The 16858-nt window shown below is 32.0% G+C and overlaps 1 protein-coding gene across 1 annotated transcript; it reads left to right on the top strand.

The window, feature by feature from the left end:
- Nucleotides 1-660: 660 nt before the first annotated feature.
- On the top strand, nucleotides 661-6250 carry LOC145974299 (uncharacterized). The gene is made up of 2 exons (XM_083104095.1): nucleotides 661-5730; nucleotides 5905-6250. The coding sequence occupies exons 1-2, from the start codon at nucleotides 661-663 to the stop codon at nucleotides 5911-5913; spliced, it is 5079 nt and encodes a 1692-aa protein (XP_082960221.1). The 3' UTR covers nucleotides 5914-6250.
- The last annotated feature ends 10608 nt before the right edge of the window (nucleotides 6251-16858 follow it).

The following is a 16858-nucleotide window of genomic DNA, read 5'->3' as shown; positions in this document are numbered from 1 at the left end:
GTATTCATGCCTAGCTGCCGATCAAAAATCAACTATCAGGGGCACGAAGCACTGACCGCGCTCACTACCTTTTGTTTTTGACTGCCCCTGCGTGGTGGCAGTTATGTCGCCTAGTCAGTCGGCCTCATGGCGTAGAGCAAACAAGACTGTTTCTTTGTTAATTAAAAATAAATATGCATATCAAACCAACAAGAAAGTGGGCTCGTGATTTATTGTAAACACAGCCATTTCACCCATACATGGAACATGGTCCTTCGAGCCGGATAGTACCGGATACATTATCGAATAATTTGACGAATATTGGCAAATATTCAGAAATATCAACACAAACGGCATTTTCTTCTTGAGAATCACGGAGCGTGTCTGTGAATATCTGTGACAAGGCGTTACAGCAGACGTATTATCCACAGCAGCAAACCGAGTAGCAAGGCTACTTAACACAAGCATTGTGAATCAGCACAAGTATCGACGATTCTCGACGGCATAACGACGATCGTCGACGGCCATTTTTTTCCTTGCGGACATATTGGTGAGTCGCATCATATTCTCGTCCTTGACGACGATACGACGGCCATCTTTTCTTTTTTGTGGACATTCTGGTGAGTCACGTCATATTCTCGTCTTTATTACATCTCAAAAAAAAACTATTGTTTCGTTGTAATGGCGGAAGCCGAATTAAAGAAGGCTAGAATAAAACGCGGGGCGATTAAGAGTGCTCTCACGCGAGCTCGCACATTTCTCGATTCTGACGATGCAATCACCGCTATCTTATCACAAATACATCAACGTAAACAAAAGATAGAAGCAACATGGGATGAGTTCGATAAAGTCCAAACAACGATAGATCTCGCGACAGATGAGGAGGTCATGCACGAAGAAAGAAAACTTTTCGAGGATACATATTTTGATATTATTTCGCGATTTGACGAACTTATATTATCTCGCACACCCACCGAAGTTGTCGCGCCGCCACGAGAAGATGAGCGAGCGCATCGGCATGAAGTTAATAATAATTTGCGATTGCCGAAAATTGAATTGCCGACTTTTTCAGGAGGATATGAAGAATGGTATCCATTCCACGATACTTTCCAGTCACTCATACATGATGTGGAAGCCATTCCAAGCATTCAAAAATTCCATTATTTGAGATCATCGCTCCGAGGTGAGGCCGCCGATGTTATACAATCTCTAGAGGTTTCTGCGGACAATTACTTAGAAGCATGGCAGATGCTACGCCAAAGATACGACAATAAACGACTAATTGTTCAAAAACATATAAAGGCAATGTTTGAGTTGCCCACAGTGTCAAAGGAAAATCATTCATCTCTACGATCTCTCATCGACGGTACTCTAAAACATAAACGTGCCCTGCGAGCTCTCGGTCGTTCCACAGGCGAATGGGATGATCTTCTTGTGTATTTGATCACGAGTAAACTCGATGTAGTTACTAATCGAGAATGGGAAAACAGTTTGAAGGAACCGAACATTCCGACACTTCAGGAGTTAATAGACTTTTTGGAACATAGGTGCCATACGCTAGAAATAATTCAAAGAAAGGCGCTACCGTCAAGCACGTCAGTCACTGCAAGCAAACAGCGCCAAGTGAGATCAGTTTCTGCAAACGCTGCGGTCCAAGGCAAAAAATGTCCTATTTGTAAAGGTGAGCATTTTGTATTCATGTGTGACACGTTATTAAAAATGAGCGTTCAGGACAGATCAAAGGCTGTTAGAGACAGCAAATTATGTTTGAATTGTTTGAGATCCACATCGCATCAGGCTAAAAATTGTTCTTCGCGTGGATGTAAAACTTGTGGTAAGCGGCATAACACGTTGCTACATTTCGCATCATCTGAGGATCAAGGCGAATTGCAAAAGGAGTCCAAGCAAGGAGAAGCAATAGCTCAATCTTCAATAGTCATGAGTGCAATTCGTCCTGAGGACCACAATGGTCAAGTATGGCTATCGACTGCGATCATTCAGGTGTTAGACGTAGACGGGAATGCTCATTCATGCCGTGCCCTTCTTGATCCTGGTTCCCAATCCAATTTGATAACGGAAACATTGGCGAAGAAATTGAGATTACCGTGCCACACTGTAAACATTCCTATTGTGGGAGTAAATCAAGCAATGAGTCTCGCCCGAAATATCACAAAGGTCACGATTAATTCAAGACATTATTCATTTCGCAGGGAAGCGGATTGCCTCATATTGAAGCGTATCACAGACAGGCTTCCATCGGTATCATGCAACAAATTAAGCTTAGATATTCCGCAAAATCTAAGGTTAGCGGATCCCAAATTCCATATTTCAGATGACATTGACATGCTTATTGGAGCTACAATTTTCTGGGAAAGTTTGTGTGTCGGACAAATTAAGGCCACATCTGAGCGTCCAGTTCTCCAAAAAACGCTTTTCGGTTGGATATTAGGTGGCTCAAGTGAATCCACGAGACAGAAGCGAATGCCGACACATTGCAACCTCATTACAAACCAACAACTTGACGCAAGCCTCACAAGATTCTGGGAGCAGGAACAATGTCCTAAACGAATTACTCTTACAGCTGAAGAGAAACTCTGTGAACAGCACTTTGTAGAAACACATCGTCGTGACGACGAAGGACGATTCATCGTGCAACTTCCGTTTAGAAGAGATATAATCGAGCAACTTGGTGAATCTAAAGATATAGCATTGCGTCGATTTTACGCGTTGGAACGGAAGCTGAATAAAAATCCAACGTTACGAAATCAATACACTGAATTTCTCGACGAATACCAACGATTGGGACATATGGAATCGGTTGGAAAGCATGACTCATCGACAACTGGTTATTACTTACCGCATCATTCTGTCATTAAAGAAGCGAGTTCAACTACTAAATTGCGTGTCGTTTTTGATGCATCTTGCAAAACCACAACTGGAATTTCGCTCAATGATGCACTCATGGTAGGGCCAACTTTGCAGCAAGATCTCTTAGACATAATTTTCCGATTTCGTTGTTGGCAATACGTTGTGACGGCCGATATAGAGAAGATGTATAGGCAAGTTCGTGTTGAGCAATCTCAAACTCGATATCAGCGTATTCTTTGGAGAACAACTCCAGAAGAAGAAATAAGGGCATTTGAGCTCAAAACGGTCACTTATGGCACCGCATCGGCATCGTTCTTATCGATACGAGCATTGCAAGAATTAGCACACATAGAGAGATCAAATTTCCCATTGGGAGCTGCAGCAGTATTGTCAGACTTTTATGTTGACGATCTGTTAACTGGTGCAAACGATTTAGACTTAGCACTCAAGATCCGTGATGAAGTGATGGCTATACTAGCCAAGGGCGGATTCCAATTGAGAAAATGGGCATCGAATTGTCAGGAATTGCTTCAGAATATTCCGGATTCAGCATCAGAGCAATCAGTCTTAACCTTAAGCAAGAGTGAGCATCTATCAACTCTGGGATTACAGTGGCATTCGGTCAACGACACCTTGCAATACCAAGTGAAGCAATCAACACCTTACAACACAGTAACGAAAAGGACTATTCTATCGAGTGTTGCTCGAATTTTTGATCCCCTTGGATTGCTCGGACCAGTCATCATAGTCGCAAAAATTTTAATACAGAAGCTTTGGTTACTCAAACTTGATTGGGACGAAACAGTACCTGTGGAAATTGAGACAAGATGGCGCAATTACGAGGCTCAATTGGCTCTTTTAATCACGCTAAGAATACCTAGAAAGGTCATAATGCAGTCATCGCCTCACACTGTCGAAATGCATGGATTCTGTGATGCTAGTATGGATGCTTACGGAGCCGTAGTATACATTAGAACAACAGGTTCCGACGGTCATAAAGAAGTACGTCTGCTCTGTGCAAAATCACGTGTTGCCCCAGCTAAGGCAGTCACTCTTCCAAGATTGGAGCTTTGTGCGGCGCACTTGCTTGCCCAACTAACTCACAGAATTTTACAGACTCTTAGCATTAAATTTGACAACATTTATTATTGGACAGATTCCATGATCACACTGGGATGGATACAAGCAGACGCAAAACGTTGGAACACTTTTGTGGCAAATCGTGTCGGACAAGTCCAAGAACTAACAGATGCATCATCGTGGAGGCATGTAAATTCTAAGGAGAATCCTGCTGACGCAATATCTCGAGGGATCTCACCTTCTCAATTGATCCAATCAGATCTCTGGTGGAATGGGCCGCAGTGGCTCAAATGTGGAATTGCAGACTGGAAGGCGGAATCAGCTCTCGTGTCCATACCGGAAAATCTTCCAGAAGCTCGCAAGGGTACTTTAATTGCAATAAACAGATCGCAGGAGTGGAGCATTTTTTACACTATGTCCAGTGCAACTCGCTTAATCCGATCTATGGCATATGCTTTACGTTTCATAGAGAACGCCAGAAGGGTTAAGCAAGAACGACAGATTGGTCTTCTCACCGCTCGAGAATTATGTCGAGCGACCACACAACTGTCGAAAATCGTTCAAAAATCCGCATTCTCACTCGAAATAAAGGCATTACAGAAGGGCGATTCAGTGCCCCGCAACAGCAAGCTTATTGGTTTATCGCCATTTTTGGATAATGATGGTATTATTCGAGTTGGAGACAGATTATCACACTCTAAATTACCATATTCAACAAAGTATCCTATTGTGTTGCCTTCGAAACATAATTTTACAAAAATGTTAATAGCAAGTGAGCATCAAAGATTGCTTCATACAGGACCACAGTCAACGCTAGCTTCTTTGCGACAACGGTTTTGGCCAATAGCTGGAAGGAGTGCTGTAAGACAAGTTATACGAGATTGTGTAAGATGCTTCCGCACAGCGCCAATTCCTAAATCAGCAATCATGGGAAACCTTTCATTACCGAGAGTATCTCCTTCAAGACCATTCCTGCATTGCGGAATTGATTATTGCGGACCGTTCATGGTGCGAGATACAAGAAAACGTAATTCGAAGCACTCAAAGGCTTACGCTGCCGTATTTGTATGTCTATCATGCAAGGCGATTCATCTTGAATTGGCTTTTGACTTGTCAACGGAAGCGTTTTTAAACGCTCTTAAGAGATTTATTTCGCGAAGAGGAAGGCCTTCAGACATATATACGGATAACGGAACGAATTTTGTCGGAGCTTCAAGAGAATTAAAGGAACTACATCAAAGATTCAACAGCGAAGTACGTCAAAACAACGTTGTTGATTTTTCAGCACAGAATGGAATAACGTGGCACTTCATTCCTCCGCAATCCCCTCATTTCGGTGGCTTGTGGGAAGCCGCTGTAAAGGCGATGAAATTCCATCTTAAAAGGGTCGCTGGGAACGCAGCTCTTATGGCTGATGAATTGCAAACCATTTTAACTCAAATTGAATCTGTACTTAATTCCAGACCTCTCATCCCACTGTCGAATAATCCTAATGATCATACATATTTGAGTCCTGCACACTTTTTGATTGGGGACAATTTGGCCGCCATCCCTGAGCCTACACTACTAGATGTCAAGGAAAATCGTTTATCCAGATGGCAACGCATTGAGCAGATCAAGCAACATTTTTGGAAAAGATGGTCAACCGACTATCTCAATGAATTGCAGCAGCGTATTAAGTGGAAGGTTAACGCGCCATCACTAAAACCAGGCGACTTAGTTATCGTTCGGGAGGACAATATTCCACCACTGTGTTGGCTACTGGCACGGATTGAGACTGTGCATCCCGGGTTGGATGGCGTGGTACGCGCCGCTACGATTAAAACTGTAAAAGGAGTTTATAAGAGACCAGTGACACGGCTATGCCCTCTTCCGATGGACGTAGAAGGGTCTGCTGGTTTATGACTAATTTACATCGAATTCATTTGACTAATTCAGTTTATCCTTTATTTCTCCAATTGATATCGTTTGTTTCAGATTATATAGAGTGTATGTCACTTAAACTTTTTAGTCTTTTTCTTGTTCCTTGTTGAAAAGACACTCTTTTCAAGGCGGCCGATATGTTTGATCCTCTCTTATGCAGTATTCATGCCTAGCTGCCGATCAAAAATCAACTATCAGGGGCACGAAGCACTGACCGCGCTCACTACCTTTTGTTTTTGACTGCCCCTGCGTGGTGGCAGTTATGTCGCCTAGTCAGTCGGCCTCATGGCGTAGAGCAAACAAGACTGTTTCTTTGTTAATTAAAAATAAATATGCATATCAAACCAACAAGAAAGTGGGCTCGTGATTTATTGTAAACACAGCCATTTCACCCATACATGGAACAACAGCAAGAAATGAAAATTTCAAATATATTGTTAAAATTTTAATATTCTTGCAATATCTTTTGTTATATCTTATATTATATATATGATATTTAATACATCTTATGATTATTTTTAATTAAAATTGATATCATATATGATATATATGATATATTATAAACATATATACGTGTGTATATGTATATATATATATACATACATATGTGTGTGTGTGTGTGTGTGTGTATGCATATGTATGTATATGAATACCTGTTACAAACTTCTACAGTATGTAGAGGGTTCAAAGTAGGTTAATTTTTAAAAAGGAACTCATGTCCGGAAACGCACCGTTTGCGATCTACAGACTGGAACTGTTGGTATTAGGAAAATTAGTATTAGGAATAATTCTCATAATATCTTTATTTATTTACATTACACTGCAAAAATGTTTAGCAATGTCAAAACAGATGGCTACAATAATTGCTCATAATGACAACGAGAAATCCAAATGACGTCTAACATTTTGGAAAGAGTGTACCAGAACATGCTTCGCAGGCTGCAATGCTTGCATCGAAGTTGGTGGTCGTCATTATGAGCAATTATTGTAGTCATCTGTTTTGACATTGCTAAACATTTTTGTAGGGTAATGTAATCAAATAAAGTTATTATGAGAATTATTCTCAATACTGAACATACCAACAGTTCCAGTCTGCAACTCGCAAACGGTGTGTTTTTGGAAATGAGTTCCTTATTAAAAGTTGATTTACTTTAAACCTTCTGCATACCCTACAAGTCTGTAACAGATATTCATTAACACCATGTGTCTATATATATATACAGCAGGGTGTAACTGAAAAAGCGTTCACGGAGCAAATAGCGTTATTTCTGATAAAAATCGAATCGAAAAGTCCTGAACCATTTTTTTCTATAATGCTTAATAAAGCGGTAATTATTGAGTAAAGTTACGCCAATAAGCACCGACCTTTAGCCTCATTGTCGAAATTTTCTTTAAGGAAACGCTTTTGACGGAAGAAATATGATTTTTAATGCAAATTAAAGTTTTTCACATTATTACGACGCATAAGAATATTGCACGATAGCGGCATAACATAGCGCTGAAACGGCGGAGCGCTCACGCACACTACCAGGCGCGCGGCTCACTGACGTGCGCCTGTCTAAAGGTCGGTGCTTATTTACTCAATAATTACAGCTTTATTAAGCATTATAGAAAAAAATAGTTCGGGACTTTTCGACTCGATTTTTAATCAGGAATAACGCTCCGCAGGAATATTTGCTCCGTGGGCGCTTTTTCAGTTACACCCTGTACACACACACACACACACACACGTACGCGCGCGCGCGTATGTATGTATATATGTATGTACGTATGTATAATAATTGAACAATTCTGACAATTTGCATATATATATATATATATATATATATATATATATTCTTATTAATATATATTAATATATATTTATTAGAGTATTTATGTCAAAATTTGTCGTGACTGAATAAATAATAATTTTAATTTTTATATTACAAAGATTTTAGAGTGTTTATATTCTATGTTTATAAAACTACATTCTCCAAATTATTCAATTTATTTTATTTATTATTTAGAAAATATAAATATCTATTATCAAGCGTCGCGACGCCAAGTACATAAAAAAACTGATAAAAATTGGATCCGAGCATTGAGAGTCACTGTTCTCGACGCGGCGCTACCAAGTAGCTTATCCGGAATTTTACATCAAATTGACGTCAACTAAACTTTCGATTGAAATATTTCAGAAAGTAAAGCCGTAATTAAAAATTTAACGGCATTTTTCTCATATTTCTTTCATTTTCCATCGCAAGGTTCAGACTCATGAACGTATCTTCGCACGCACACATTCAAAGCGATTTTGTCCTTCAAGCTGCGTTAATATCACGCATATATGATTATTCGCTTTAGTGTGCAAAAATGCTTTAAGAAACAAAACCATTTATGTACATGTGTTTGCATACGTGTGATATGTGTATATGTGTGTGTATACGTGTGAGAGATTAATTTATCGCATAACAATTTTCAAAAACCTCTTGGGGGTAAAATCTAATCTATCTCGAAAACGGTATCACAAAAATATAAAAACTGTGCCGTAGATAAGACTTCTAAAGAGAATAATTTATCGTATTATAACAATATTCAAAAACCATCCCTTGGGAGTGAACTTTAATATCTAGAAAACCTTGTAAAAATACGCGACTTACCCTTAGTAAAGATTTTTAAAAATGCGTATATATTTTTTGCAGAAATAATATAAATTTTAACAAAAAAAGATGGTGATATCCCTCTAGAAACAACCTTATAACGGTAAAATAAAATACGTCAAGTATATAAAAAGATATCTTTAAAAAATCTAACATATATTTTCTGTAGAAATAATATTTTTTACAAAAAGCAGTGAGATCCCCTGAAAAAAACCTTATATAGGTAAAAAAATACGCCAAGTACATAAAAAAAATCAAAAATTCTAAAAGAGATAAAAATAAAATATTTAAAAACCGATATGAGATCAATACTATTAGCCATGTACAATAAATTATGTGATATTAATTCGTAATCGATACTAAATGAGTTAAGATTACTTTAATTCCTAAAAATTCCATTTTTTATATGATGTATATAATTTCAAAAAGTTTTACACAAATTCTAAATCGCATAAATGACCTTCAGGTCGAAGTAAGATATGAAAACTTGGCGTGCCTCGTATTTAAATCATATAGTTTAAAACAGGAAAAGCTAGATTTTTGATGGGCCCAATGTAAAATTTAAAATATGTATATATATTTTTTTTTTCTTAATACAGCGTTACATTTTTATTAAAAAATATAAAAAATATATAGCAGATATTATCGTTGGCGCCAGATGTGTTCCCATGTGTTACACTTTGCGGTAATCATTGTGCCATGTACAAGGTTCATCTAAAACAAAAAAATTAATTGATTCTTAAAATAGATTATAATCTAATCTTTGTCGTAGCCTACTTAAAAAATTATTTTATGTTATTTATATTGTCATACTTAGAGCTTCATTGATTATTAATAGTATATGTTATTGAATAAATTGTATATGATTATTTATGATTATGATTTATGATTATGATTTATTAAGATATTATAATTATATTTTGATTATATTTCATTTAGAGATGTTATTAACTTTAAATATTTTTTAAATAATTCTAAAAAAAACTATATTTAATTATATATAAATTATCAATTATTTTACTATGTAATATCTGTGTAATATCTTATTATGCAATGACTATAACAAATGTGAATTATCTACCATTACCTTATCAATATATCTTATTAGTATCATACTACACAGAATATTGCAGCAATATTATTAATATTGTTGTAATAATGCAACAACATTGGAATATTGTCGCAATATTGCTGCAATGTTCTGTGCTGTATGGAGTATTTATTACACGTCATTATTACTATTAATTTTTAGGTTCAAGATTTGCTTATATGCAAACCAAGGTTGGACTTGTAAGTCTTCTGTCGAAATTCAAATTCAAACTTGATCCCCGAACTATGGTCCCGTTAACTTACGATCCGAATAGCCTTACACTTACGCCCAAAGGAGGTGTATATCTTACTATAAAGCCGTGATAAAAAAAATAATAAATGAGCATTCTTAAATATATTTAAATTTACTTATCCAAAAATATTATATATATCTCATACAACACAGAAGCTTGCAACAACATTGCTGCAATGTTACAGCATTACTCATTGCCTTATAATGTAACAGAAATATTGCAAAGACATTATTTAACAATATTATTTCAGTAATGTGCAACAACATTTTCAAATAACAAAAATGTATAATAGTGTATTACATGTGTTTCTTCGCTTGCCGCTACGCGACGACAAATTTAACTAACTCGTATTTAAATTTTCATCATAAAATGGGTAAAAATAAAGTCTTCAAAGGATTGATAAAGGACTAACATAAGATCTAAAGTATATCTGTTTTCTTTTATTTAATTTTTGATGAACTGACTTGATTTAAAGAAATTTGTTTAATGATCTGGATCCCTTATTGGAATTCAGAATATTAAATAGATTATTTGAAACTAGACGGGATAAATGGCTAATAGTCCATTTATTGCGTGCATTAAAGTATTTTTATTGCCGAGTGTATGTAAGATAGTCGTATATAAATTATCGAGATAAGCATTAAATACGAAACATTTAATAAAAAACTATTTCATAAACAGTTAATAGATTATCCTTTTCTCTCTCTCTCTTTATCCGTTATAAATATTAACATTTACCTTACTGCCTGCCAAATAAAATATATTTGGTATAAACGTGTTTTATTTTTAATAGTTATTTTAACATTTCTGTTTTCTTATATTATGAAATATGTTAAAAAATCATATAAAAATTTCATATTTTATATGTCATTATTATTTTATTTGCTATTATTTTTTATCTCAATTTATTTCGTTCATCATTGATTGACAACTTTTAAATAATTTAAAAGCAATTAAGCATATGACTTCTAATTTTCTTTATACCGAAATGAGAATTTCATTGTTACTGCATGTCCGTAACAATTAATCTACTGCTTTTCCAATAAGAGATTCTAAATATTAAACAAATTATTTAAAATTGAGAGGATAGATAGGAAACTGTTACATTTATTATTTGAAGCGAAATGACAAAATTTAATGTTTTTATAAATTAAATCTCGAATTTTAGGCATTAAATATAATTTTCTTATTATTTGCTTTAGTAAATTTAGCCTTATTATTAATATCATATTCCTGAAAGTGCCTGAAAGGGAACAAAAAACGAAAATGCTCCATACAGTAAAAATTTATTCCAATAGCTTACAATCTTACATTTTTGGCGAGATTTCGTAATTTATATAATGAAATTTATTGACAAATTCAAATGTTTTCTCACATTTCTGTTTAAAGATATGAGTAATTGCGCAGCTATGTTCGTGCAGAAAACGTGAAAACATAGAATTCTATTTATCATTCGTAAATTTGATTTGACATCTATATCGGCATTTATGCCACCCAAATTTTAAACATTAACGCCTATATGTGATTAATAATGAGCTCTCTTATATGCGATACGATTATTCCAATCGCAATCTCTTTTTTATTTTTGTTTTTCATTGTGTTTCAATGCAGTGCAATGACTTGGAAAATATAATAGCGTTTGTGAAAAATATATAATGGTAAGATTTAATTCATGTCAAGTAATTAAGGGGAGAGACATACACCCAGAATACCTACTGAAAATGACTCTATTTTCACGAATTTTTTTCGTGGAAAGTATTAGGATTATTAAGACACATGAGTTTTACTAATATATTATATGTATATACAGGGTGTCCCGAAACTAACGCTTGATATTTTAAAGGCAGATTCTCTGGCCAATTTAAAAACGATTTTTCCTCAGCGAAAATGTCGAGGGAGATCATTATTTTTTGCATATTCCCAATTTTTGTCATCATGTATCTTTCTAACTAAGCCTTAAATTAAAATTCTATTAAAGTAATCTCTATCTAAAATTAACTAAAGAATGTGACTTTATTAATATTTTATTCCCATAAGCCTTAGTTTGCGAAAGACCCTTTATTTTCAATCGTTTATAACACGAAAACTATTAGTGCCGCAACATTTTCGCTGAGAAAAAATCGTTTTTAAATTGGCCAGAGAATCTGCCTTTAAAATATCAAGCGTTAGTTTCAGGACACCCTGTATATATATATATATTTTTTTTTCTTAATGCAGCGTTACATTTTTATTAAAAACTATAAAAAATATATAGCAGATATTATCGTTGGCGCCAGACGTGTTCCCATGTGTTAATCACTTTGCGGTAATCATTGTGCCCTGTACAAGGTTCATCTAAAACAAAAAAATCAATTGATTCTTAAAATAGATTATAAATCTAATCTTTGTCGTAGCCTACTTAAAAAATTTCCAATATATAAAAAATGGCGTTCACCTGAATCTGAAGGTGCGAATTTTCGCTTAAAAAATGGATCGCTTATTGGCAATGAGAAAAAAATAATAAAAGACATAAAAAACGGCTACGACAAACGCCGCATAATTTTATGCTAGATAAGTAGCAAAAAATTAGAATGCGATTCATCCAGTGGTTCTCAAGATATTTGATTATTGTTTTTGAAAACACAGTTTCGAGAAAAACGCATTTAAAGTTATAAGTATACCATAAAAAAATTACCCTTTTAAAAAAAAGGTAAAAAAAGGTGCTAAGTCCGCGTAAAAAACAGTATATGTATTTGCAAAATAGTGTATTATTAACTGTAAAAAACTATTGTAAAAAACCTGTCTCCAAAATAGTGTTATTTTAAAACTGTAAAAAACTACTGTAAAAAACCTATCTTCAAAATAGGATTATTTTAATCTACAAAATAGTTATTTTAATCTGCACAAAATAGTGTTATTTTAAACCGTAAAAAATTGTTCTACAAATTATTTTAATTTTGTGTAAAATTGTATATCCTACAAAAATAATGATATCAAAAAAATTGCGCTAAGTGAAAATAAAAACTTATAAAAATATTTTAACCAAAAAAAGTTATACAAAATAGTTGTTTTAATTTTCTACATTATATCCTAGAAAAATGATGATATCCAAAAATTACGCTAATTGAAAATAAAAACTTAAAATATTTTAACTAAAAAAAATTGTACAAAATAATTGTTTTAATTTCCTACAAATAATATTCAAAAGTTGCGCCAACTGAATAAAAATTTTACCAATATAAAATATACATTTCTTTTTTATTTCCAATATTAAAAGAAAAATGATATTAAATGAATTGTAATATATCTATTATAAAAAATCGTTGAAAATATGAACAATCATATACATTGCAATAATCATATGCATATATCCTGAAAAGTTTAATTAAAAAAAAAAAAAAGGAAATGATAATACAAAATACAAAATTAAAAATTATTAAAAAAATTAAAAATTAGAAATTAATAAAAAAAAAATAAAAATTTATTTAAAAATTAAAAATTAATACATATAAAAAAATTTTAGTTAAAAAACTTAGCGCTGCTACGTTGAATAATGTGCTAATGAAATTAGCAGCGCTAAGTTTTTTAACTAAAATTTTTTTATATGTATTAATTTTTAATTTTTATATAAATTTTTATTTTTTTTTTATTAATTTCTAATTTTTAATTTTTTAAATAATTTTTAATTTTGTATTTTGTATTATCATTTTATTTTTTTTTTTTAATTAAACTTTTCAGGATATATGCATATGATTATTGCAATGTATATGATTGTTCATATTTTCAACGATTTTTTATAATAGATATATTACAATTCATTTAATATCATTTTTCTTTTAATATTGGAAATAAAAAAGAAATGTATATTTTATAGTGAAAATTTTTATTCAGTTGGCGCAACTTTTTAATATTATTTGTAGGAAATTAAAACAATTATTTTGTACAATTTTTTTTAGTTAAAATATTTTAAGTTTTTATTTTCAATTAGCGTAATTTTTGGATATCATCATTTTTCTAGGATATAATGTAGAAAATTAAAACAACTATTTTGTATAACTTTTTTTGGTTAAAATATTTTTATAAGTTTTTATTTTCACTTAGCGCAATTTTTTTGATATCATTATTTTTGTAGGATATACAATTTTACACAAAATTAAAATAATTTGTAGAACAATTTTTTACGGTTTAAAATAACACTATTTTGTGCAGATTAAAATAACTATTTTGTAGATTAAAATAATCCTATTTTGAAGATAGGTTTTTTACAGTAGTTTTTTACAGTTTTAAAATAACACTATTTTGGAGACAGGTTTTTTACAATAGTTTTTTACAGTTAATAATACACTATTTTGCAAATACATATACTGTTTTTTACGCGGACTTAGCACCTTTTTTTACCTTTTTTTTAAAAGGGTAATTTTTTTAGGGATATATTATACAGGAACTAAAAGGGACAAAATAATTTAATACCTACGGAAAAAATACGTATTGGTGCGAATACATATAAAGTTATTAGTGGAATTTTTCATGAAAGTAAGAATATAATCGATGGACATTACACAAACATTGTACGTACTAAAAGTACCAAATGGCAATTAATAAATGATTTAGTAATACAAAAGTGTAGTTGGCCTCGAAATGCTAAAAATGCATATATATTTTTTGCAGAAAAGATATAAATTTTACAAAAAGGTGTGAAATCCCTCTAAAAAAACCTTATAAAGGTAAAAAAAGTACGCCAAGTACATAAAAAAATATTCCACCTTGTATGCAACAAAACGTTTAATAAAAAAATATCGCTAAAAATAATTTATAAAAATTTTCCCTCAAAAAATATATATAATTGTCCTAAAAAGAAAATCAAAACTAAATATGAAATCAATAATTAACTAGCCAAGTACATTGAAGCAATTGATAGGATTTGTAATTTGAAATAAATTTATCACAAATTCTATCTTGCATTTATGTATTATAGATTCTCGACAAAATGAAAATGATTTTCAAAATAAGTTCAATACTTTGTATGATATATAAAAATACATTATTATGTGTGATCCAAATAAATATTTGTACAAAATATGAAATAGCACTAATATATTGCGGCTTTTATATTAGATTGCAAATAGTAAGTCATGAAACTATTTAACACTTACTGCAATAACATCGACTGTATTAATCGCCAATTTTGAATTTAAAAGAGAAAAACTAATTGATTTGTTTTAAGATCATAAGTTTTACTAAGTAGACCTGGAATTAAAGGATTTAAGAAAAGTTACATACAAAAATTTTACCCGAGTTGTATTACAATTTACACATTTTTATTATTATGAAATATTTAATTTTGAAATTAATCATAAGCTTTGCCAAGTAAATTCGGAACTAAAAAAATTAAGACCAAAGTGACTTGCACAAACTTGGCGTGCTCGAGTCAAATTATAATACACATTATTTGACAAATTTACAAATATACATAATTTTACAAATTTTGCGGATTATATACATGTAATTAATTTCAATTATAGATTAATACGACCCGAGCATGCCAAGTTTTTGTAAGTGCGATGTTATTGCAGTAAGTGTTAAATAGTTTCATGATTTACTATTTGTAATCTAATATAAAAGCCGCAATATATTAGTGCTATTTCATATTTTGTACAAATATTTATTTGGATCACACATAATAATGTATTTTTATATATCATACAAGTATTGAACTTATTTTGAAAATCATTTTCATTTTGTCGAGAATCTATAATACATAAATGCAAGATAGAATTTGTGATAAATTTATTTCAAATTACAAATCCTATCAATTGCTTCAATGTACTTGGCTAGTTAATTATTGATTTCATATTTAGTTTTGATTTTCTTTTTAGGAAAATTATATATATTTTTTGAGGGAAAATTTTTATAAATTATTTTTAGCGATATTTTTTTTATTAAACGTTTTATTGCATACAAGGTGGAATATTTTTTTATGTACTTGGCGTACTTTTTTTACCTTTGTAAGGTTTTTTTAGAGAGATATACTAATACTAAAAGTGCATTAAATACAGTATTAGTATATATAAATCGAATAAATATATATATTATAAAAAACATGTAAAATAAGGAATTTTCTAATTTTCCAGATGATTTTGCTCTATGATGAAATATACTGTCGTCGATCGGTACTTCTGACAGCTCTTGGACATGCTTGTAAACCGTCACATATTGTAAGACGTCTTATACAAGGAGTATTTAAAATCGAAACTATTATGAATGCAACAGTTACGGGGCAAGCACCTCGCACCACTGCTCGGGATAAATCTGTGCAAATTGTTCCATTAGATGACAAGGCTAAGATGAAAATAATAAGTATAAACATTTTTACTGATAGTGATATTTTGTTGTTGCAAATGTATGATAAACAAGTATCAATTATGCGAAATGTTACTACTTTCAGAATATGCTCAACGTATAGCAAAAATCAGACGTTGGAGAAAGCAATTTACAAGGACGCTTCTTCATGTAATGACTCAGCGTTTAGTTGAACTGAAGAAGGAATACAAAAGGTAATTAACAAATATATATGATATCCAAGAATTGCTTTAAAAGCACTGATTCGCATTGTTTTAAATTTTAATATAAAAAATTATTAATTTTTTTCTTTTTTTTTAATATAAGAAATTGTTCATTTTTTTCTCTTTTTTTCATCCAAATTAACACATAGAATTAAATATATTATCAAATTTTTGAGGGTATTTTTTTATGGTTTTACGTTTGTTTAATTAAGATTAAAGAAGATATACTTTGATACATGTGCAATTTTGAGTGCTTTCCAGCAACGACACTGTGTAACATAGTGAATTATTTAATTTCTTTTTAACATTCGGCAAACAACAAAGATGAAATAATTCACTGTGTTACCCAGTGTTATTGCTGGAAAGCATCCTTTATGGATAAGAAATTATATAATATAATTATTTACGATTATATATTATAATTAATTAAAAATATAAGATTATATAGAAAAATTTAAAATGTAATTTTTTATATTAATAAAAT

Source organism: Camponotus vicinus, unplaced genomic scaffold (assembly GCF_025532165.1).
Source record: "Camponotus vicinus isolate PSW18456_S1 unplaced genomic scaffold, iyCamVici1.0 SCAF_7, whole genome shotgun sequence".
In the NCBI taxonomy this organism is placed as follows: domain Eukaryota; kingdom Metazoa; phylum Arthropoda; class Insecta; order Hymenoptera; family Formicidae; genus Camponotus; species Camponotus vicinus.
Note: the sequence above shows the minus strand (reverse complement) of the source record. Positions and strands in the feature narration are given on the sequence as shown.

Coding starts and splice junctions, on each gene's coding strand:
- LOC145974299 (XM_083104095.1), top strand. CDS start 661: ATGGCGGAAGCCGAATTAAAGAAGGCTAGAATAAAACGCGGGGCGATT.